We start from the raw sequence: 24,163 nt of genomic DNA, 5'->3' as shown, positions 1-24,163 counted from the left end.
TCTTATACGCTCAGATACTAACAACCGCAAAAGAGAGAATACCTACAATATTAACATTGATGGAGAATTCTATAAAATATATAAATTATGTTTTATAAAACTTTGTTATCACAGAAGGGACAATTCAGTAAAATGCTGAAGCATTTCACGACATTCACCAGTAGCAGAAACTACACAGGAAAGAAAAGATAAAATCGTCAATCGTATAAATTCGTTTTCAAAATATAAAAGACATTCTAGCAGAAAACATACTGAATAAAGTATTTTCCGCCTCATTTAAATATTTTGTTAATGGATACACTTTATAAGAAAATCGGTAATGGAGCGCCCAGGAAATGAATTAAAGTTTTAAAGTGCAACATATGCGATATATTTAAGTTAAAATCAAAATTATGTTAACCAATGTTAATTGGTTATTATTAATTATTTATTATTATTATATATTAATTAATAACAAAAAAAATGCTAACCTTTGATTGCAGCAAGTCTTACAAACTCCTTATCTACGGTTATCCATAATATTTTATAACGGCCAACTGGTTGTATATTTTTAAAAGTTTAAATAGGCGACAAAGGAATAGCTTGGATTTTCTGTGGAAAAAGGCAGCCGCAGGACGAGGTGGTAACGAGATTGGTTACTCGAGTTAATATGTATAGAAATTCGCGAAATGTCATTGTAAAATTCAGTCGAAAATAAATATTGTATCAGGCAAGTTGTAAATAAATAATATAAATTGAAGTAGTTATTAAGTGATAACATAAATTTGTGATCAATACACAGCAAAGTAGAAGAGTTGTAAAGCTGAAAACCACATCGCAACTATATGTGAGTTTGTGTTTTGACTTGTATATATGTCGAAATACATTATCAAATGAATTATATCTGCTGAAAGTTGTGAAATATATTTATATAAGCACTAAAGACTTGTTTACACGGATAGGGTTGTGAATAGAGTAGAGTAGCGAGTAGAGTCGACTCTGCTCCGACTCTACTCGCTACTCTACCAAAAATGGATTGATACCGTTCACACGAGGAGAGTTACAAGTATAGTACTGATGCTAGTATAGTGTGGAGTGGGTGTTTGTTTAGTGCAAAATGAATTCAAGAAAAAGAAAATTTTAGTTGCAAATACATTTGTAACTGAAGTCGCTGAAGCTATCGATGATGAGGTAAACAAAAAAGAAGGGAGTGGATGAGAGAGTGGCTTAACAGAAGGAATACACACGGGGCTTCAGCTCTTCTGCTAAGAGAACTAGCTTTAGAGAATGAGTTGGAACAGAAGAAAGATGGAAAAGCCACCGGTCCAGACAATATCAATGTCGAAATACTTAAACTAATTGCAGATAACGAAAGTAAAAGCCTAGATTTAATAACAGCACTATTCAATAAGATATATGACACAGGTAAAATACCAACAGACTGGCTAAAATCAACATTCGTAGCATTAACAACAAAATCGAATTCCTTACAATGCGATGATTATCGAATATTAAGCTTGATGTCTCATGTCTTTAAAACTTTTCTCAGAATTATTCATACACGAATTTACAAGAAGTGCGAGTTCCAGATGAGTGACACTCAATTCGGATTTCGAAACGGATTGGGAACACGAGAGGCTCTTTTTGCTTAAAATGTGTTAACCCAACGATGCAGAGACATGAATGTACATGTATATGCATGTTTTATTTACTCTCGAAAAGCATTTGACTGCGTTAACCATTAAAAGATGATCGAAATTCTGAGAACAACTGGAGTTGACGAACAAGACTTGCGAATTATCTCGGAACTATACTGGCACCAAACGGCAACAATTGAAATAGAGCACACAACATCCGAAGACATACAAATCCGACGAGGAGTGAGACAGTGTTGCGTCTTATCACCGTTACTCTTTAATTTGTATTCGGAGTCTATATTCAGAGAAGCATTAGACGAGGTCCAAGGCGGAATTAAGATTAACGGAATCAGCATAGACAACATCAGATATGCTGATGATACCGTCTTAATAGCAAGCAACGCACAAGAACTACAAAATATAATAAATGCGGTAGTTTACCACAGCGAAATGTTCGGTTTACATCTAAACGTTTCCAAAACTAAAACTTTAGTATTTTCAAAGACACCAATAAACGTACAGGTGTATGCCAAGGGTCAAATAATAGAACAGGTAAATTCCATAAAATATTTGGGAAAAAATATCAATAGTCAGTGTAATCCAAAACAAGAAATCCTATCAAGAATCGAACAAGCAAGGAAAACATTCATGAGCATGAAAACATTTTTTACAAGATCAGACCTTAGTCTACAGCTTAGAATCCGAATGATCAGATGTTACGTTTTTTATGTCTTACTGTATGGCTGTGAAAGTTGGACAATGGACTCTGAAATAGAAAAAAGAATAGATGCCTTTGAGATGTATATATACAGACGAATGTTGAGGATTCCATGGGTACAAAGAGTTACTAATGTTGAGGTACTTCGTCGCATGTGTAAACAAAAAGAATTACTAAGAATAATCAAAGAGAGGAAAATGCAATACTTGGGTCATGTGTTGAGAGGCGAAAGATATGAATTACTTCAAGTTATACTGGAAGGAAAAGTACAGGACAAAAGATCAGTAGGAAGACGCCAGAACTCGTGGCTGAAAGACCTGAGAAGATGGTTCGACCGCTCATCCGCAGAGATCTTTCGCGCAGCAGTTTCCAAATCTACAATTGCCATTTGGATCGCCAACCTTCGAAAGGAGACGGCGCAATGAGAAGAAGAAGGATGACCCCAGGGAAATTCGAAGAACTTCTGAATATGGTGCATGACAAAATCGAACGACGTTTATGAGGGATACAATAAAACCAAGAGTGAAGCTTAAGATTACATTGAATTTTTTAGCTACAGGGAACACCTATCGAAGCCTTTCTCATTTTTTTAGGTTTTCAAGACCTACAATTTCAAAGTTGGTCCCCGAGGTGTGTGATGCCATCTCCGAAGGGGGAGTCAATAAAGGTAAGTTTCAATAACAGGGTGAATAAACATGTACGCACATTACAAAAAATAGTTTTCTTTTGCAAGCAAAAAGAAAAAGTCTTTTCTTTTTGCTTGCAGGCTGTCGTTTAAATGTTTCCGATGCCGATGGCTGACGAGATGCTATTTGTTGGCAGCTCGATGTTTGTGGTAGAGTTATATTTTCCACTGATTGATCTGGATCATCGATAGTTCTGTAACAAATTTATGTTGCTCCACTTTGGGCGCTACTGTAACAAATAGTAGGCAGATCACTTGGGACAATGTCCCTGATGTTATAAGATCTGTAGAGTAGTGTGAAGATAAGTTTGAAACTAAATTAAAATAAAAGTTGAAACTGAATGCAGTTCGGCTAGCTGGGTATGCTTGAGACTGGCCAGTTGATACTCAAGGTAGGGTTAGGCCTATTTGCATGCCCTGAGAAAACAGTAAAGAATAGAAAAGATGTATATTAACTAAGAAAATATAAGAATAACCAAAACGAACTAAGAGTAAGTACTGACAACAGGAATATAGGAGAGAAGAATGATTTGGGCGCCAGGGAAGATGTTTACTGGACTCTTAGTCTAACAAACACTTCACCTAGTGACTTTATTGCTACTGCTAACTATGTTTTCTGTAACTAGATATAACCTTACTAAAAAAAAGAAGGTGGTTTAACTCAACAAAGTTATATATATATATATATATATATATATATATATATATATATATATATATATATATATATTTAATTTTAAATACCCTTATCATACAAAATCCTATCAACCCCTTTTTTTATACAATATATTTACATTCCCTAATGTACTAGAAAAGTATAACCTTTTATTATGAAGTTTTATTCATTAATTAAAACAAAATTTACTGACAACCAACCTATTTATATATTCAAACAATTATAACCCCTCCCTATATTTAACACAATGTATCAGTTTGACAATTTCTAAGTTGATTCCAATCAGATAACCTGTAGATATATTTAAATTGGTCTGTTCAGAAAGGAACAGATCCAAGATGAATCAGTGACGTTAGCAGTAGGGCTGTAAAAATACAAAATGGACCTTTGTGCACAAATGACCTTACAAAAGTGTATTAAAATCCACCCCTACCCTGTTATTACTAATACATATATACACTCGCGATCATAAAATCCGGGTCACCTTGAAAATCGCCGTTATTTCATTTTTAACAAGCTTTATCGTAAATAATAATAACACAAATACAAACTAATGCATGTTTCTGAGAATTGTTGTCAGCTTAGCGGTTTCCTTTGTAATAAAGAATTCCAATAATGCCGATTGCGCGGAAAACTGTACACTTCCCAAAATGAACGGTACCTGTAACTGCCGCTTGTTTTAAATGTCTCATTTGTGCTTCGACTTTCTGTTCAAACTCAACAAACAAACGTTTATTATTGCCGCCATTAGTGTTTATTAGTGCCATTATTAGTGTTTATTATTGTTTATTTTTTGCCAAAAATGCCTTGATTGTTGTTGAAACGGCACACACTATTGCGTTTGTGGAAGACGGTCACACTCAACGCCAAGTCGCAAGAACTGTTGGCGTAAGCCTTTCTACGGTTCAACGAGTGCTTCAACGCTTTCAGAAGACGAGTTTGCTAACCAGACGACCTGGCTCTGGACGAAGAACAACGACCACGGCACGAGATGACCGTTTTCTTGTGTTTCAGGCTTTACGAGACCGGACCTCAACTGCGGTTATGCATCGAAATTGCCTACAGGAAGTACGAAATTGCAATGTTAGCGTTGCAACAGTCAGGAGAAGACTTTGTTCTTCTGGAATATCTTCTCGGGTAATGGCTACAGGACCGCCACTTGGCCGGGCGCATCGAGTTGCACGACTAGCTTTTGTTCGACAATACGCGCATTGGGAAATTAATGATTGGAGCAAAGTGTTATTCTCAGATGAATCCCGTTTTTGCCTAACTGGATCCAATGGACATGTAAGAGTTTGGAGGGGAACCGGTGAACGATTTTCACAAGCTTGCATTGCTCCAAGAATGCCATTTGGTGAAGGCTCGGTCATGGCTTGGGGAGGTGTATCTTCCGACTTCCGCACAGAATTACCCTTCATCGAAAATGGGTCCTTAACTGCACGAAGGTACATTACGGAGATTCTGGAAGAACATGTTACGCCCATCAAGGCAGGGCTTGGAGAAGACGCCGTTTTTATGCAGGACAATCCGCGATCGCACGTTGCCAGGATTAGTATGCAATACTTGGACGAGGTTAGAATTACGAGCTTACCCTGGCCAGCTAGGTCTCCGGACCTGAATCCCATCAAACATCTCTGGGACGATTTGAAAAACGTATTCAAACCCATACACCTCCTCCTAACAACGCACAGGAGCTTAAGGATCTGTTAGTAAGAGAGTGGAATAACATACCACAACATGTAATCAGGAGAAAAATTGAGAATATGCCCCGTCGTCTGCAAGAGGTTATTAGAGCAAGGGGAGGCAATACACGATATTAGTCATTGAAATTCCACTGATGTTTTACCACGGTCTGTATTTTTCATTTTTCCTTTCGTATGTCTGTTTCAACAATTTGGTTTGTTTTCTGCTTTTTCAATAAAAACAATAAAAAACCGTTATTTTGTTCTTTCAAAACAAACATTGATGACAAATAAAAAATACGTTAGCCTAAAAAAAGGTTATTATTGCACCAGATGCAAAAATATTCAAGAAACTTGAAATTTTCAAGGTGACCCGGATTTTATGATCGCGAGTGTATATTTAAAATATTTAAAGACAAAAAATAAGCAAATGATGTTAAGAAAAAATTGAATGTTATATAAATAATGATACGCAAATATGAATTATGAAAATTGACTAAAATTATTATTAAGTTTTGGTTCGTTCACTCACTAAAAGTTTAAACAATATTTAAGTAACTTATTTTTAAAATAGTACGAAAACAATAAAAAAAAAAGAACCTGACTACTCTCAAACCGGGAAAAACCCAAAAAAAAACTCCAAACTAAACTAAACTGAAATCCATTACCCCAAATCCAAAATAATCTTTATTGTATTGACTTTTATATTCCTTCTTCCTCCAGCGACTAAAATAAAATCAAAGAAGCTCTCATTAGCTTTATTCAGAGTTGATAAATAAAAAGGCGGTTAGGACAAGAAAAAATAGTCCGAATGATGATAATTAGTGAAGGTTTCGTACACTTTTTGTGACCTTGGAAAATTAATCGAAAATTATGTATTTATAAAAAAAAATGTTGGGATTTTACTATGAATATTTCAATGAAGAATTAAAATTTAACTTATCACGAATATATTATAGGCGAATAGTAATGAAGGATCTCCTTACATTACCGAATTGCTTGGATATTGATGAGAACGTGTACTTAGGAGAATTTCTAACAGAAAGAATTCTGAACGTGATTTGACTGATATAATTAGGGTAAAATTATTGAATAAATGATATTAATATGAAACTAATAATGGTTAAAAAAAATAATGATGTACATTAATTAAAATGAAACTCACCCAACGCAACAATATTTCAACAATTAAACCAAAATCTTCTTTTCCCAAAACTTCTAATATTAAAAAAAAAACGCCTTCTGTAACTTAAATTCACCTCTGAATAACTTAAAATTTTTCTGATAACTTGAACCTCGTGGCGTTGGTCGCTGAAGGATCACTCTTCTGACCCGTTCAAAGGTTAGATATAAAGTAAGCTCTTACACCTTTTAAAATCGTTGGCTTCCGTCAGTTCCAAGCTAAGCGGAAGCGGCAGGTAAGCAGTTTGACCAATTGATAAACAATTGATAATACGATTACATGTATAGTTGGTTGCATACCTTACAGGCAGAATTAAGTTATTTTAAATTTCTCAGTAACGATAAAGTAATCTTATCGTTACATTCCCCCTTTACTTGGAGAAAAAAAAATTGACCTAAGAACAATTTTTTTTTCTTTGTGTAACTATAGATATTCAAGACAAATCAATAACCAATCATACACTGTGGGATCCATCACAGACGTGAACAAAATAGCCAATAATATAGCGTGTCCAGGACACCACACTAGCTAACATATTAGATGCACAGAATCTTCCATCCGTGACTGACATTCTAAAAACCAAAATTGTGTTCAAGTTGATTAAGTAGATTTAAATAAACCCCAAATTATTGTCAACAAGAACACTATACCAATAATATATATGAATACAAAACTTGCTAATATATAACCGAATATACCAAATAACTTCTACACATTTGCATTTAACTCGACCGATTATACTTAACCACAGATTATGAGTCATGCAAGAGGGGTAGTTTTAATATAAAATATACTAAATATGACATAAGCACTCATGCCCACAAGTTATTGTAGGTTTATTGAAACCTTATACTGAATTACTAATAAAAATACAAATCTTCAAAATAATTGACGAATGGGATGAACGATACAAAATTGATCCAACCATGGACAACAGATTTATTTTAGAGCATATCCAAGGTGAAGCAATCAGTAGATTTCGTAACCAATTCGTAATAAACCAAAATATGGACCGTAATATAAAACCACACTAGATATAGGAGTTACTGAGAAAAAATGATTGTAGCAAGCATTTTATCCTAAATTGATCCGACAATGGACAACAGATTTATATTGGCATATCCAATGTGAAACAATCAGGCAAATTCATGGGTCATCACCACAACCTAATAATTAATATACTCAATAGATGCTAAATATTTGGTACCATGAAACTGAACCATTGGAACGGAATAACAGACTAAGTGTCTGTAGCATATGTGAATTGATCTGATTCCATTCATGAGTAGATAGGTATAATAATGGATACTTAGTCAGTATACAACATAATCAAGAATCTACCAACGACTCAACCTGACTAGGCCGAACATCCGGAAGAATCCCAAATCATCTTCCTAGGACTCCCTTTCGTGTCATTGAAGGTTACCAAATTCCAGACCACATTGTATCCCTATCAAGTTCCACAACCTACCCAAATTACAACCCAAATTAAGCTCATCATCCGTTATGCATCGGATTCAAGATAAGATCTACACAAGAATGACAAACTTATTGGAGTAAGGAATTCCAACACAAATATTAGTAATATATGAACTAATAGATGAACAGTTGAGTTTCACATATAAGAGTAATACAACAGGAAGAAAGTGTACCAAATTAAAGAACTGATATAACGAAATGGAGTTAACTAATACTGGAATTCTCTAACTATAGCTGTAGCTACAACAGATTTATAAGAATAGCCAGAAAAAGCCAACCAAATATCACGAAATCATCGCTAATACAATACCTCAAGACATCATAAATAGATAACTCTTATAAATATTCAATCAAAGAAGTACTAGAGAACAAGGAAGTCAATTTCTTAAGAAACTGCAGATTAGGGTATGTTCACTAGTTACTTGTATCTATATAACAGAACATTGATCCTGACTCCTAATTACATATAAAAACAAAATGAGTTCCCAGGAAAGCTGATGCTAAACACAATATTCAATTGTTGAATACAAAAGATATATTCTAATAAGGCTGAGATCTAAGAGGTTACCATTTGTATCAGCACAACTAGATAATAAAGCTAAAAAGGGTAGACAATAAATGTATAATAGAAGTGAGATTAAAATTAAGACTAGGTTTCAACAGAATATATAATATTTCTGAATTGTAATACTAGAATGTTTAGTACATCCTTCAATAATGATGATGATGATTAAACACTCTATTATAGAGATTCAGCATTTAAATTGATTAAGGTCTGATCTATAACCAGGCAATTGTGAGCCATGAAATCTGCTTCCTATCACGTGCGCACTAGTGATAATAACACAAGTTTCGAACCCACATATTTGCATAGCCATGCGAGGCAAACCAATTTCATAAGAAATGTTAGATACAAAAAAAGGTTACATAATAATTCAGCGTAACTTTTATCTCAACTAACTTCATTGAATTTTTAACGAATGAAGTCTAACTTAGGAATCACACTGTATACTAAAATTGTATTATCTAAAACAAATGACGCGATAACTTCTTTAGACCAAATGGTAACTAATGTATCAAAGAATATTACTAAGTATTTTAATAATTTTCCTGTAGGAACTACCAAAAACAACCTCAGGATCAAATAAACCAAATCTAAACATATACATGTATTTATGTATACTATTCAGCAATGACACATATAAACATAATAAGGTACGAAGAGTTGACAGTTCTATACCAGTTTGATTTACCAAAAAAAAATTTGCTGTACCTACTTCAATATTATAACTAATAACAACAAAGCTAAATTTAGTATGGGAAGCTAAAACTATTATACAATAGATAAACCATATTATCTATCTGGTGACTAAAATCAAAATCCAATCATTTACCTATTCATTAACAAATCAAGTATTACCAAAATTTAGAAAGAGGAATTAACCTAATCAATCCTGTCAGGTTAATCTTCTTTTGACGTTGAAGAGTCTAAGTCATTGACAGTATTATCTGGTAATAAGTCCTTTATATGAAATCGACCAAGACTTTTGTTGGACAAACTATCTTTCAATTCATATATTATAGGAGATATTACTTTACTGACAATACATGGGACGTATTTTTGACAAAATTTGGCAGAAACAGCATCACCTTTATTAGACTTAACAAAATTACGTTTTAATACCCGATCACCAACAAAGAATCGCAAATCTCTTTTCCTCAAGTTATACTGACCCTGTGACTTAAGGTAAGAAGTTTTTAATTTCTTCCTGATGTCTGCAAATATTGGAGGTAGAGTCTGTAGATCATCTAAACGATGAAGTTTATCTGATATTTGAGGTAGATTTGTGGAATTGCCTGAAACTAAACCAAAATAATCACCAGATAAGGCAACATTTCGACCAAAATTTAAATAAGCCGGGGAACACTGCGTAACTTCATGTACAGAAGTTCTTATGGCGTGAGCTATGGAGTGAATATATTGATCCCAAGCTCTGTGGTCTTGGTATGTATATGATCTTAGGGCTGTAACAATACTGCGGTTTACACGCCCACTATGATTAGCTTGCGGATGGTACGCAGCGTTATAAAAGATCTTCTGAACTTTGTATTTAGTTAGAAGGTCTTTAAAAGCCTTAGCTACAAATTGAGGACCATTGTCACAAGAGACAATTTGGGGAACACCAAATAACAAAAAGACTTGCTCCTTTAAATATTTCACAATGATAGGAACCGTGGCATTACGAAGAGGAAAAACTAATGGAAATTTAGTGAAGTAATCCACGACCACCAAACAATAGGTATTGCCCTTATAACTACGAGGGTATGGTCCAATCAAATCCATAGATACCATCTGCCATGGGAAGTCAATGTTCCTAAAAGTACCCATTAATCCAGCTTGTGGCTTATTACTTGGCTTGCATGTAGCGCAAACTTTGCATCTAGAAATATATTTCTTAATACAGTTGCGCATACCAGGCCAATAATATAGCTCCGCTATCCTACTAAATGTTTTAAAGGAACCAAAGTGACCAGATGTCACATTATCATGAAAAGTACGAAGAATTTCATCCCTATTTGCGGTTGGGACGACAATTTTCCAATCCGACATATTAGTCAAGGCTTCAATTGGACTAACAACATGTTTATAAAGGATATTATGTTTTACTTTAAAATCAGGGTACTGACCAGGATTCTGAGTAACCTTCTCCAACATTTTCTGGTACCACGCATCCGGAACTAAAGTGGATAAGTCAAGAAGATTGACATCAAATGTTCGAGACAAAGCATCAGCTACTACAACACCATTTGCCTTACGGTCGACAATGTTATAGTCAAACGCTGATAACTTACAAATCCAGCGGGACAACCGTTGGGATGGGTTACGCATAGAATGCATCCACAACAACGAACTATGGTCAGTGATCAAAGTGCACTTACGACCTTCTAAATAATACCTGAAGGCCTCCAAGCCATGAATTATAGCAAGGAGTTCCCGCTCAGTAGTGGAGTAATTTTTCTGGGCCTTATTGAGCTTCTTACTAGTGTACGCTATGGGGTGCTCAGAACCATCTTTCATCTGAAAGAGGACACCACCTGAAGCAGTATTAGAACAATCTGTCATGAGGTAAAAGTGTTCACTGAAATCAGGAGAGGTCATGACAGGAGCACTGGTAAGAGCTTCTTTAATACGATGAAAAGCATCATCAGCCTCAGGATTCCAGGTAATAGTCTGACCCTTTTTCCTATTCTTAAGGAGGTCAGTAAGAGGTGATAATAAAGTGGAATAAGAACGTACAAACCTTCGATAGTACCCACACATACCCAAGATCCTACGTAACTGAGTAGTTGTTTTAGGTATGGGGAAGTCCTTGATAGCGGTTACCTTGTCAGGATCTGTCCTCAAACCTTGACTATCAACAACATATCCCAGGAATTTGAGATTAGGACGACAAAAATTACATTTATCCAAGTTGACAGTGAGATTAGCCTCTTTAAGGCGTGAAAATAACTTCTCTAATATTTCAATATGCGAAGTAAAATCAGGAGTAACAACTAAAATATCATCTAAATAATAAAATACAAATGGTTCAAGTTGTGGACCAATAACTAAGTCCATTAAACGACACATCGTCTGAGGAGCTGAAACTAGACCAAAAGGCATCGTGACAAATTGAAATAATCCTTTACCACTAACAGCGAAAGCAGTATATTTCTTACTCTCTTCACTCAAAGGAATTTGTAAGAAGGCCTTGGATAAGTCAATGGAAGAGATGTATTTCGCATTCTGGAGTTTGCTTAATATAACATCTATTCGAGGGATAGGATAAGCGTCCCTATTCGATGTGATACTGTTTAATTTACGACCATCAAAACAAATTCTGATTGATCCATCCTTCTTCTTTGTAAGCCACAGAGGACTACAATATGAAGAGGTAGAAGGTTCGATAATGTTTAAGGAGAGCATTGAATCGATTTCTTTACCTAAATCTGCTTGCCATGCTTGAGGTATTGATACTGTCTGAAATGAGTTGAAGTTTTCACTTCAATAGTATGAGACATTAAATGTGTACGGCCTAATTTATCTTTAGACGAAATAGATGAAAAATTAGAGATAATATCCTCTAACTGTTTTTGTTCCATTCCAGACAAACTAGAAAATTCACGAATAACACTTACAGTTGATAAATTAAAGGAAGAAATAGAGAACGAAAAGTCCGAACAATTTAATGTGCTATTAAATGCATTTAAAAAGTCCATGCCAAGAATTATAGAATTTTGCACGGAAGGTATAATATAAAAGGTAATAGTTTTGTGAATATTTGCAACTAAAATTTCAGTTTCAAATTTACCTTTAATCGACTGAATGGTACCATCTGCAGTAAATACTACATTGTAATGAATAGGAACCTATTAAAGAAATGTTAGAGCCACTATCTAATAGAGCCAAACAAGAATGTCCTAATATCTCAATTTCAAGATAAGGTCGGTTATCATTATGTTTTCTGACTAATAAAGAATTAATATTCTCTGTGCTGATTATGTTCATTACTAAAATTATGACTTACGACTGATGAGTTTTGGGTTGCCAAGAACGATTTCTAGAGAAACTTGAGTTAAATGAAGGACCAGAAGTAGGTCGAGATGTCCTTGCAGAAGAAGAAGACCAAGATAGAGTTTCCTCTAAACGTTTACACTTCTCAGTGATATCCTCGATACTCTGAATGTCCATTAAAGCTAATTGCTGATGGTAAAAAGGCAACAGACACTTAAGAATGATCTTTATTTTGGCAAAGTGGGATAGAGGAGTCTCAAGTCGACTACACATGCCCAAAATGGTGTTAATAAACATAGTGACAGGTTCGTTTGGCTTTTGTTTACGGTTTTTGATTTCATCTAGGAGATCGTCTTGGAAAGAATAAGGCAGAAAATGAGATTTTAATTTCTGAGCCAACTCAGACCAAGTGTTAAAGCTATGACGGTTGTTCATAAACCAAGTAAACGCAGAACCTGTAAATAATTCAGCAGAAGCTGCAAAAAGATCATCTTCACTCACACCTCTTGAAATACGAAGACATTCCACTCTCTCCAAAAAGGAAATGACTTCATCATGATGACCTTGACCAGAAAACAAAATTCCCCACTTATGTACCTGAATTGGTTTAGGGTGTGAAAACGAATTAGCTGCATGAACAGAAGAAATAGGAGTGGATGTGGCTGCCGGATTTACTCGAGAATCAAGTTCACCTTCTAAACTAAGAATTCTAATGGAAATAGAGCGCTTGAAAATTTGTTGCTCCTCATCTGAGCAAGATAGTAAATGTGCACGACCAGAGATATGAGCAAGACGTGAAATTAACCTGGAATACATGCTATCATGGACAGTCCCTCTAAAATCGGATATCCTCTGAGCCAGGTCCTCCAACGTCTGGTTTATCTCCTGTTGTTGTTCCAGAAAAGGAATATCTACAGAAGAAATTTGTCGAAAGCTCCTATTTCCTTGCTCTTGTTTCAAGGCACCGCGCAATAATTGGTGTTTTTTCTCAACCTTGGTAGACTCTTCAAAGGGAATTCCCCATATCCTCAGCTCATAATCCACTTCCTTAACTAATAAATGCTCAGCCTTAAAGGTACACATGATGAAAGAGAGGAAGAAAAAAAAATATCACCAACAAACCAAAATCAACAATGTGTTTAACCAAATGTAAATTAATAAAGGTGTACCTATACCTTTAAATATAAATATATTTAAAATAATTTAAAGTTGGTTTGAGAGATCAAATGACAATAAGTAAATTGAACTTATTTTTATATAAAGTATGCAATAATTGACCAATATATATATATATATATATATATATATATATATATATATTATAGTGTGATCGCACCTAAACAAAACCACTATTGGCCAATAACAATGTAAATAGTAATACAATAAATTATTCAATATTTCTCAACAAATGTACAGGTATCACTAACCAATATAATTATCAAAAATGTTATACTAAATGAAGGTTTACAATTAATTATTAATTTAAAGTTAACAAAACCACCAACACAGCAATATAAGACACTATTCAATATTTCTGAGATACTGTAGCAAAGAACACTGGATCTAAATAACTACAAAATATGCAAAAATAGACAAACAAACTAGAAACAATTTAAAAAGAGACAAATGAATTAAGGAATACTAAAAATCTGGGCCCCACGTTGGGCGCCACTCTAACAAATTTATGTTGCTCCACTTTGGGCGCTACTGTAACAAATAGTAGGCAGATCACTTGGGACAATGTCCCTGATGTTATAAGATCTGTAGAGTAGTGTGAAGATAAGTTTGAAACTAAATTAAAATAAAAGTTGAAACTGAATGCAGTTCGGCTAGCTGGGTATGCTTGAGACTGGCCAGTTGATACTCAAGGTAGGGTTAGGCCTATTTGCATGCCCTGAGAAAACAGTAAAGAATAGAAAAGATGTATATTAACTAAGAAAATATAAGAATAACCAAAACGAACTAAGAGTAAGTACTGACAACAGGAATATAGGAGAGAAGAATGATTTGGGCGCCAGGGAAGATGTTTACTGGACTCTTAGTCTAACAAACACTTCACCTAGTGACTTTATTGCTACTGCTAACTATGTTTTCTGTAACTAGATATAACCTTACTAAAAAAAAGAAGGTGGTTTAATAAAAGAGATTATTACTTATAACCCAATTTAATAATAATATAATAGAAAACCTGTAAACCGTAATGTACAATTTAACTTAAATACCCTACATGAAAATCCCCCCAACAAAGTTATATATATATATTTAATTTTAAATACCCTTATCATACAAAATCGTATTAACCCCTTTTTTATACAATATATTTACATTCCCTAATGTACTAGAAAAGTATGAACTTTTATTATGAAGTTTTATTCATTAATTAAAACAAAATTTACTGACAACCAACCTATTTACATATTCAAACAATTATAACCCCTCCCTATATTTAACACAATGTATCAGTTTGACAATTTCTAAGTTGATTCCAATCAGATAACCTGTAGATATATTTAAATTGGTCTGTTCAGAAAGGAACAGATCCAAGATGAATCAGTGACGGGATTTGGGATTTTACTATGAATATTTCAATGAAGAATTAAAATTTAACTTATCACGAATATATTATAGGCAAATAGTAATGAAGGATCTCCTTACATTACCGAATTGCTTGGATATTGATGAGAACGTGTACTTAGGAGAATTTCTAACAGAAAGAATTCTGAACGTGATTTGACTGATATAATTAGGGTAAAACTATTAAATAAATGATATTAATATGAAACTAATAATGGTTAAAAAAATAATGATGTACTTTAATTAAAATGAAACTCACCCAACGCAACAATATTTCAACAATTAAACCAAAATCTTCTTTTCCCAAAACTTCTAATATTAAAAAAAAAACGCCTTCTGTAACTTAAATTCACCTCTGAATAACTTAAAATTTTTCTGATAACTTGAACCTCGTGGCGTTGGTCGCTGAAGGATCACTCTTCTGACCCGTTTGAAGGTTAGATATAAAGTGAGCTCTTACACCTTTTAAAATGGTTGGCTTCCGTCAGTAAGCAGTTTGACCAATTGATAAACAATTGATAATACGATTACATGTATAGTTGGTTGCATACCTTACAGGCAGAATTAAGTTATTTTAAATTTCTCAGTAACGATAAAGTAACCTATCGTTACAGTCCCTTCCTCTTCCTGTGATTCTGTGTTGAGTGGATCCTGCGATTCTATATTGTGTGAAATGGTAGTTTCCTAAAACAAACAAAAAATAAAACAAAAACTAAATTAGTAAATGTTAAGAGGGAATTTTAAATTTTGGTTTCAGGTTCCTTTCAGAGGCGAATGGAACACTGTGGCTGAGGGTTTTAAGGAGCGTTGGAACTTTCCAAATTGCTGTGGGGCTATAGACGGCAAACACGCTTTAATTAAGGCACCTCCCAATTCTGGCAGTGAATATTATAATTTTAAAGGGCAGCACAGCGTGGTACGTATGGCTGTTGTTGATCATAAATACTGCTTCAGTTATATCAATGTTGGTTTCAAAGGATCTAATTCAGATGGAGGTGTATTTCAAAATTGTGCTATATATGAAGCATTAGAGAATAGTCTTCTACCCGATGGTCCATTCCTTGTTGGGGACGATGCATTTCCGCTTAAAATGTACCTTATGAAGCCATACAGTGGGTACCGAAGACGTCTTACCATAAATGAACAAGTCTTCAATTACCGCTTGACCAGGGCAAAAAGAATCAGAGAATGCATTTGTAATATTAGTTAGTCGTTTCCGGATTTTCGAAAGACACTTAGCCGTACAACTAACAACAGTAAATAAAGTAGTTAACACAGCCTGTAGCCTTCACAACTGGCTAAGAGAAACATCCCCAGAATCATATTTTGGCTGTGTCTATAAGGAAATTGCTGGCAACGGATCTCTCATTCCAGGGCAATGGCGAAACGAAATCAGTGAACTAAGAAATTTAGGTTTTTTTGATTTTTGTATTTTTAAACATTCTTGATTATAAGTGCCTTATATTCTTAATTTTTTGCTTGAGCTCGTTTACTTTAAAGCCCCCTTTTTCCATTGTTTCGACGATTTTATCCTCCGCAGCTTGCCTCATACTTTTATTTCTGTAGTGTACACTACCTAAATTCCATAAACACTGGTATTCGCCATGCATCTCTACAAGTTTTAAAGTTTCGTCTTCATTTTCACTATTTACACAAAACACAACTCCAGCCGGACTGACAGCGTCCCTATGAACTCTCCTACCTATTCTACTCTACCAGAATTGACCGCGTTCCATGGGTAGAGTGCGCAGGCGAGTGGACATTTTGGCGGTGGTGGTGGTAGTAGAGTTACTTTGCCACATGTTGCTAGTCACTCTACAACCTACTATGCACTCTACTTGCTACTCTACTGCGCTGAGCGTTTTTACGGTAGAGTTATTCTACTCTACCAAGTACTTGCATCATTACTCTACCCGTGTAAACGGATCTAAAGGGGCTATACGGGGACGGGACCAACTCTTATGGAAATTAACATGGGAAATCGCTAAGGTCCATTCTGGTAATTTTTGGCTCTTTTGTGGTGGAGGCGCGACGGCATATCGGATCGTGACGGGCGAGGTATCGATGGAAAGGGAGGTGGTAACGAATATGTTAAGATAAAAATCAAACGCAAAGGCATTGCCAAAGGGGCACTACAGCATATCTCCGTTGTTATTGGTCAGATTACTATGTGTAACACGCTAAATGAAAGAGGAGGGGATATCGAATACGATAACACAAAAAAAAACACAAACAAAAACATTGCCAAAACTGCATTACGTCGTATCTCCGTTTCTATTGGTCCGATCTTTGCGAATGATCTTCGTTGGTATTGATCGGATTTTAGCATAATAGACGTTGAACGAAAGGTGAGTAGTCACTGCACTGAAGCTAACAGAGAAACAAACATGACAACACCGCAAAAACGGCGCTATATCACATATTGGACCTATTTTGAAGGAGATTCCACGCCTAATACAGTTTATCATCTCGTCACGCCACCGGTCGGTGACTCTCTCTCTCTCTCTCTCTACCTCGAAACAATTCATATGATATTGAAATCGATATAACGCACATCAGCGGCTATCCCTGAAATGAAACGAATAGGAATGTATACCATTCTTAAAATATGACCAAACCAACAATCATCCACTATATAATCTTCTCAGACCGATCGTTACAATATATGAATCATCATAATTCGACAAGGTTCTGACCTCTACACAACTCCTATGATTGATCACTCTACATATGGATCTCCCTTCAATCAAACACCTGCTCTTTACAAAGAGGTATGGCAGTATGGCTACATCATAAAACGTATCTTACTTGATATAGATATCATCTGATTGATCACTGCCCAACATAACTCTTATCTAAACGATCACTACTATACAGAGGTCTCCAATGAACGTGCATTACTATACATAGCTATATGCATAAAATTTTTATTAAAATTACAGAATTACGCATACTATGTTTTATCTACGACAATTCGGGTGATATAAAAATCGCCGAATACAAATGGTATTGTGAGTTGCATACTTTATTTTATCTACGACAAGTCAGGTGATATTATGTTTTATAGGTTGGTATTGTGCTTCGGCTCTCTGGTAAGAAATAGAAATATATGTTATATTAGAAAAAATCGTATAAAAATAGCTACATAGACGGCCTGAAAAATATGTTAACAAGGCCATCAGTAAGTAATGGTTAAATGTAATAAGTATGTTAAGGTGTAAGTTAAACGTTAATAAAATAATGTTAGTATCTGAGCGATAGAATGTATGTGTAAAGCGATGTAAAAAAATGATATAAGCATGCAATGCATGAGTACTTTTGGAAGATTTAGGCAAATGTTCGTGTAAATTAACGGCATCCAGGATAGCTTTGATTGTGGGAGGTATGTTCTTTAAGAAAATTTTTATGTGAACAAGTCGTCTCAATTGGCTCCTGATATTCTCATCGTAGGTAAACTCCCGATTGGTTTCCTTCTTGGTCCGTTTACGTGGGTTTTTCAGAATTTTGGGTAAGTCTCCATTATGATCCAATCCTTCCTGACGAATTTTCCAGACTGTCCTATCGCTAACACCCAGCGCTGTACTTGTTGTAGAAACAATTTGTGTTGGAGTCAGATTGGAATTTGTTTTTGTTGTATATATCAACATATTCAAAATAATTTGTCGCGCATATAAATCTAAGATTTGTCCTTGTTTGAAACTTTTCACCTCTAAATACTTCTTGTTTTTGACACAGTACATAAAAAAAGTTTAAAAATAAATTGCACTTATTTTTTGACAAGTTAACGTACCTTCTCGAATGCACACACAAAACAGTTAAACCGTTTCTGCAAACTGCAAAACTGCTATAGATATACGCACTCGTATAACAATTAGTAGATACTATTATCAGGAAAATTCTAAATGGGTAATTAATTACAACAATACCGAAATTTCTACACGGTTAAACCATTTCTACAAACGCCCATTAGTCAGTAAGCTATTATCTACGAATTCTACGACTTTTACTTCGGAGGTCATTATCGAAATACAAAATATTAATCAATTACAAAAATTTTGTTGTTAGTAAAAAAATTCTTCTATCTAATAATTAAATTTAATCTGACTCATTCATATCGGCAAATTAGATATATTAAACATTTTAAAGTAGAAGACATCAAAATGATATTGCCAATATTTATGAGTTGCAAGGATTTTATTGAAAGATAGTTCATTCAATTATATGAAATCAACTTTAACTTAAAAATATCAGTCACAAAAATCATAGCATGTGATTAGTGTTTTAGGTATCTCCAGTTACTATATAGATAACTGTTAATGAAACACCCTGTATAAATAATATTAAAACATAAATTATGTATCCTCGATATATTTTTAACTTATCTACTAATCGTGGCATTTTCTTTCTATTCATTTCAATTCTATTCAAAAGGTCTCCAAACATCCATTTCCGTAAATATGACAACAAGAGATGTGAGAAATTTTCTATTCGTCAAATACAACAGTGCTCAACAATTGATAAGGATCGAAGTAATATTTTACTTCAGAAATAGCCGAATTTTGTAAAAATTAATACCCCGACTTTATTATTAATTTTAAACGAAATAAAATAAATTTTGCCATTATGGCCATTTTTTACTAGGGTCAGCAAAAAGTTGAATATAAAAGTCATCTATTTTCATTTATTCTATTCAAGTCATCATACTAAGATCTCAACAAACTTTTAAAATATTTGAAATCATAATTATGATCCTTATCAATTGTTGAGCACTATATTACGACGACGTCCGAATATTTTCTGGAACAGTCATTAGGGCAAATCAGTGAATGTTAGTGCAAAATTGCAAGTGCTCGGTGTGTAAGAGAGTGTTACGTTCGAAAACGGCTCTGCCACATTGAGGTAGACGATGAACTAGCAACGCTGCAGCGTTTTCTTCCATTTGATTAACATTGTCCGTAAGAGCCAACGCTGAAATCTACTGGTGAATCCGAGAATAGGTATTTTGTAATTTAAATTTGTTAAATTAACTTCTTCTTTTATTTTTCTGTTGACCAGTGTTATTTCCGAACCAGTGTCTATCATAATTTTAATTGGTTTCTCCTTGTTAAACCCATCCACAAATTTTAAATTAACTCCATTTTTCTTTTCATTGTTTCCTGCCAATTTAATAAACTCCTTGGGTTGACAAAAGATTCCTGTTTGGTTTTTCTGTATTTAGTGAGCGCCTTCGTGAAAAGACGCTTGCTGTTCTTCTGTGCTTCTTCTTCCGTTGCTCTGTCTTTCGTCCTCATATTCTTCTATTTGCGTGTTGTGTATCTCTCTTTTATTTTCTTTTGGTCTATCAGCCCCGTATCGGTTTCCGTGAGGTTCCTGTTCATTTCGTCGATTATTATATCTGTTTTCTTGGTATGTGCGGTTGTTGTTTCTGTTCTGATTTTCTCGATACCTGTCCTCGTTCCATTGCCGATTTCTGAGTTCTTGGTTTTCTCTTCCGTTTTGTCTACTTTCGTTTTCCCTCCTTGGCATAAATTCTGGTTTTGTATAATCCCTCCTAAAATTTTGTCCTCTATCTCTGTATTCTTGAGTTTCTCGGTGTCTGTAGTTTTCGTGCGATCTTCTTGTCCTTCTTTCATGCATACGTGATTCTCTTATTTGTTGAAATTGGCATAAGATATCGATGTCTTTGTAGTTTTGTAGATTGATGTGATCTTCAAGTGTATCTTCAAAATGTCTTGCAATCAGCTCTACTAATTGTTCGGATGAATAATTGTATTGCAGATGTTTTGCGTTGTTGTAGACTGGTAGTGCGTACATTTTCTCTGAGATACCCATCCTCTCATTGTACTTTCCATTTTGCAATTCCTTGTTTACTTGTAATTGTTGGATTTTTCCCCAGAAATAACTCAAAAATTTGCGTTCAAATTTGTGCCAACTGTCAAGCTCTTCCTCTTTGCTGTCAAACCATAGACTTGCCTCATCTTTGAGATGGTTTCTGATCGTTTTTTTTGCTGCTTCAAAATGTCCGATGTATTGTACTTTCTTTTTTAAATTATTTATGAAGGGCACTGGGTGTAATTTTCTTACATCCCCGCCAAACCGTATTTTCACTTCCTCTGTACTATGGATAATCGTTTCCCTTCTTTCCCCGGAATTTTGTTGATTCTTGATTTCCTCCATTTTTCTTTCTGTTTCTCGCATGTCTTCTTGTAACGCTTTTTCAAATTTGGTTTCTCTAAGTTCTCTAGTTCCTTTCTCTGGCAATTTTGTATATCCTTCATTTTATTTTGAATTTTCATTTCTTGTTTTTTCATTTCGTTCTTCATCATTGTCAAACATCCTTTTATTTCCTTTTCCTACTTTTCTATGCGTTCCCCCATTTTCTTGTTGTTCTCTTCTATGGCTTGTTTTGTTTCCTTCTGATTTTCTTGCATTGTTCTTTTTGTTTCATCTATTTTCTTTGATGTTTCATTCATTATTTGTTTTGTTTCCTGTGGATTTCTATCCATTTTCTTTGATGTTTCATTCATTGTTTGTGATTGTATTTGCAACAGTTGTAATAATTTCTCTATTCCTGATTCTTTCTGTTTCTCTGTTTCCATAATTGTTGTTTCTAAATTTTCTTTGCTTTTGCTTTGATAAGAAATTCGAAAATACCTTGTATGCTACAGAGACGAAAATTTTTCTCTCCTCAAATACAATAAATTGTACCTAGAGAAAAGTAAATAAAAAAAATATTTCATAAACTTTCAAATAATATATCAACTTTTTCCGACGGGCAAATAAATTTTCAATCACCTGTTTTTCCGTTTCCTATCCTTCCAAATTCACAACTAGAGATACTTTCATGCCACACGTTGGTTCGCCATTTTATTATGATCTGCTTTTTCTTACTTTTATATTAACTTTTTATTCATTTAATTAATTATTTAATTAATTATCAAAGTGTCGCAAAATCATACATAAAAAAAATAATCTCAGGGTGCCATTTTATTATACAAAAAAAAATCAGCTTAGGTTATACTTATCTTTTCTCGTAGGTTCCAGTATCTCTTAGTTGTTCCTTATCGGGATAAAATAGGAAAAGGAAATAAATGGAAACAACATAAATAAAAAAATACAAATATTTTTTATTATCAAAAGAAATAAAATGCAGATTTATCAAATAAATTCCATGGGCTTAACTCTCCCAATGAAAGTTGTATCACATAAAATAATTTTAATCTAACAAATATTTATCGGTTTGCTTTTTATAACATTGATAAAACACATAAACAAGAAATTTTGATATTCGCAAATCAATTACATTTCCTATGAAAATTTAGAAATATTGGAATCTTTCTTCATGTTTTTGTACTCAAAAAAATATTAAATTCTGAATATTATAAAAAGAAACTTTTTAAATTTATTAAGCAATATTAATAATTATCCTTTGAACAAAAAAAAACTATTTTAAAATAGCGATAATTTTTAATCTTCTAATGGTATAGTCTTTTATTTGAAACATACAAAAATTCTGTCACAAAAATTTATTGACTGACCTTTTAATTCACACACGACGATGTCTCCTTTCGACCAAAATAGCTCCCTCTTGTTGATTATGTTGGGCTACCAATCAAGCCTTCTCCGTTCTAAGTACCAAACTATCAGCATACCAGCAACACTTTCTCCAAAACAGAAGCATACTTCTTTTACCAGTACTCGTTCAACAAACTACAAAATTCTCTTCTTTCTTTCATATTCTAATAATCTCCTGAAACTCAAGTATTTTTTTTACTTGTCGCAAATATTTTTAATAGGTATAGTTCTTGTGACTTACTCACTTGGACTTTATACAATCAAGGAGGTATTCGACTTCTCAACTTTGACCTATCTCTCGTTCCACCTTTCAGCCACCCACTTCTAATTAACACCACTGGCACTCGCTTCTTAACTGACTACACAAAATACTTCAAATGCTTCTTTCGGATGACATTCACTCTCTTTCATCCCCATTCCAAACTCGCTAACCAATCAGAAAATTACTATATCCCGCCTCTCATTTTAGATCAGAAAAACCCAAGCATCGCTTCTAAACCACTTTCTTTGAAAATGATAACGGTTTTATCTTATACTTTCAAAATACAATAACTACCTGGTGGCTTTAGCCTTTCCAGCGAAACAAAACAAAAGACTTAAAATATAATATCTACAAATACCGGTAAACAATTGTCTATTCACATTTAAGTATTTACTAATGTTTTTCAGTCCTTCAGGGTAAAACTCATTATGGATAAACCCACTGCTTATAACTAACCTATAATAAATATTTACAAATCGATGTACAGGGTGTTGCAAATTTATGTGCCCGCGTTCTATAACAAAATAAAATTTTTATTCTATCTTTAATTGATAAAATAAAACATAACAAAATCCCCGCATTGTTTTGAGATACAAATTTGTTTTTCATTTTCTGAACTCATTTTCTGAAATCTTCTGAACCTCTATATTTTGACATCCATCTTTCATTGCCAATGCTCATGATAATAGAAAAAAGAGCTTCAAAGAAGTAAACATTTATAATTTCGGATATCTCAGATGTATTTTTGCCACACTGTCCACTAATTCGTTTCCAATTACTCCATTGTGTTCTTTAACCCAGAGTAAAATAACTGTTTCTTTTGTGAATTTTAGTTCATGTAATAATTTTTTGATATCAATTATAATAGAGTTTTGAAAACTATCTAATGGATGGCTACGAATAGCTTGTAATACTGCCCGAGAATATGATACTATTACGATGTTCTCACAATAATTAGTGACGCACCAAGTTAGTGATTTCTATATAGCAGCAACCTTTTTTTTTTTTTGGAATGAGGTGGAAAGGTTCAAAACCGACTAGGGAAGGTGTCCCTAGTACTGTTGGATTCGATCCAGAGAGGAAAACATGCTAGGGCATACAGTCCAGAGTATGGACTATATGTACCGCATGCCCCCTGACCAGTCGCCTACCAATTAA

At 34.1% G+C, this 24,163-nt stretch overlaps 1 protein-coding gene across 2 annotated transcripts in view; it reads left to right on the top strand.

Annotated features, from left to right (window-relative positions):
- Madm (MLF1-adaptor molecule) overlaps positions 1-16,541 on the top strand; it is an 800,745-nt gene extending 784,204 nt beyond the window's left edge. The window contains exon 9 of one of the 2 annotated variants that reach the window (XM_072523211.1): positions 15,926-16,541. In XM_072523211.1, coding sequence (XP_072379312.1) covers positions 15,926-16,378 — 453 coding nt within the window. In that variant the 3' untranslated portion in view covers positions 16,379-16,541. The remainder of the gene's footprint in view (positions 1-15,925) is intronic. The other variant, XM_072523210.1, reaches the window with a different exon arrangement.
- The last annotated feature ends 7,622 nt before the right edge of the window (positions 16,542-24,163 follow it).

Source organism: Diabrotica undecimpunctata, chromosome 2 (assembly GCF_040954645.1).
Source record: "Diabrotica undecimpunctata isolate CICGRU chromosome 2, icDiaUnde3, whole genome shotgun sequence".
Lineage (NCBI taxonomy): Eukaryota > Metazoa > Arthropoda > Insecta > Coleoptera > Chrysomelidae > Diabrotica > Diabrotica undecimpunctata.
Note: the sequence above shows the minus strand (reverse complement) of the source record. Positions and strands in the feature narration are given on the sequence as shown.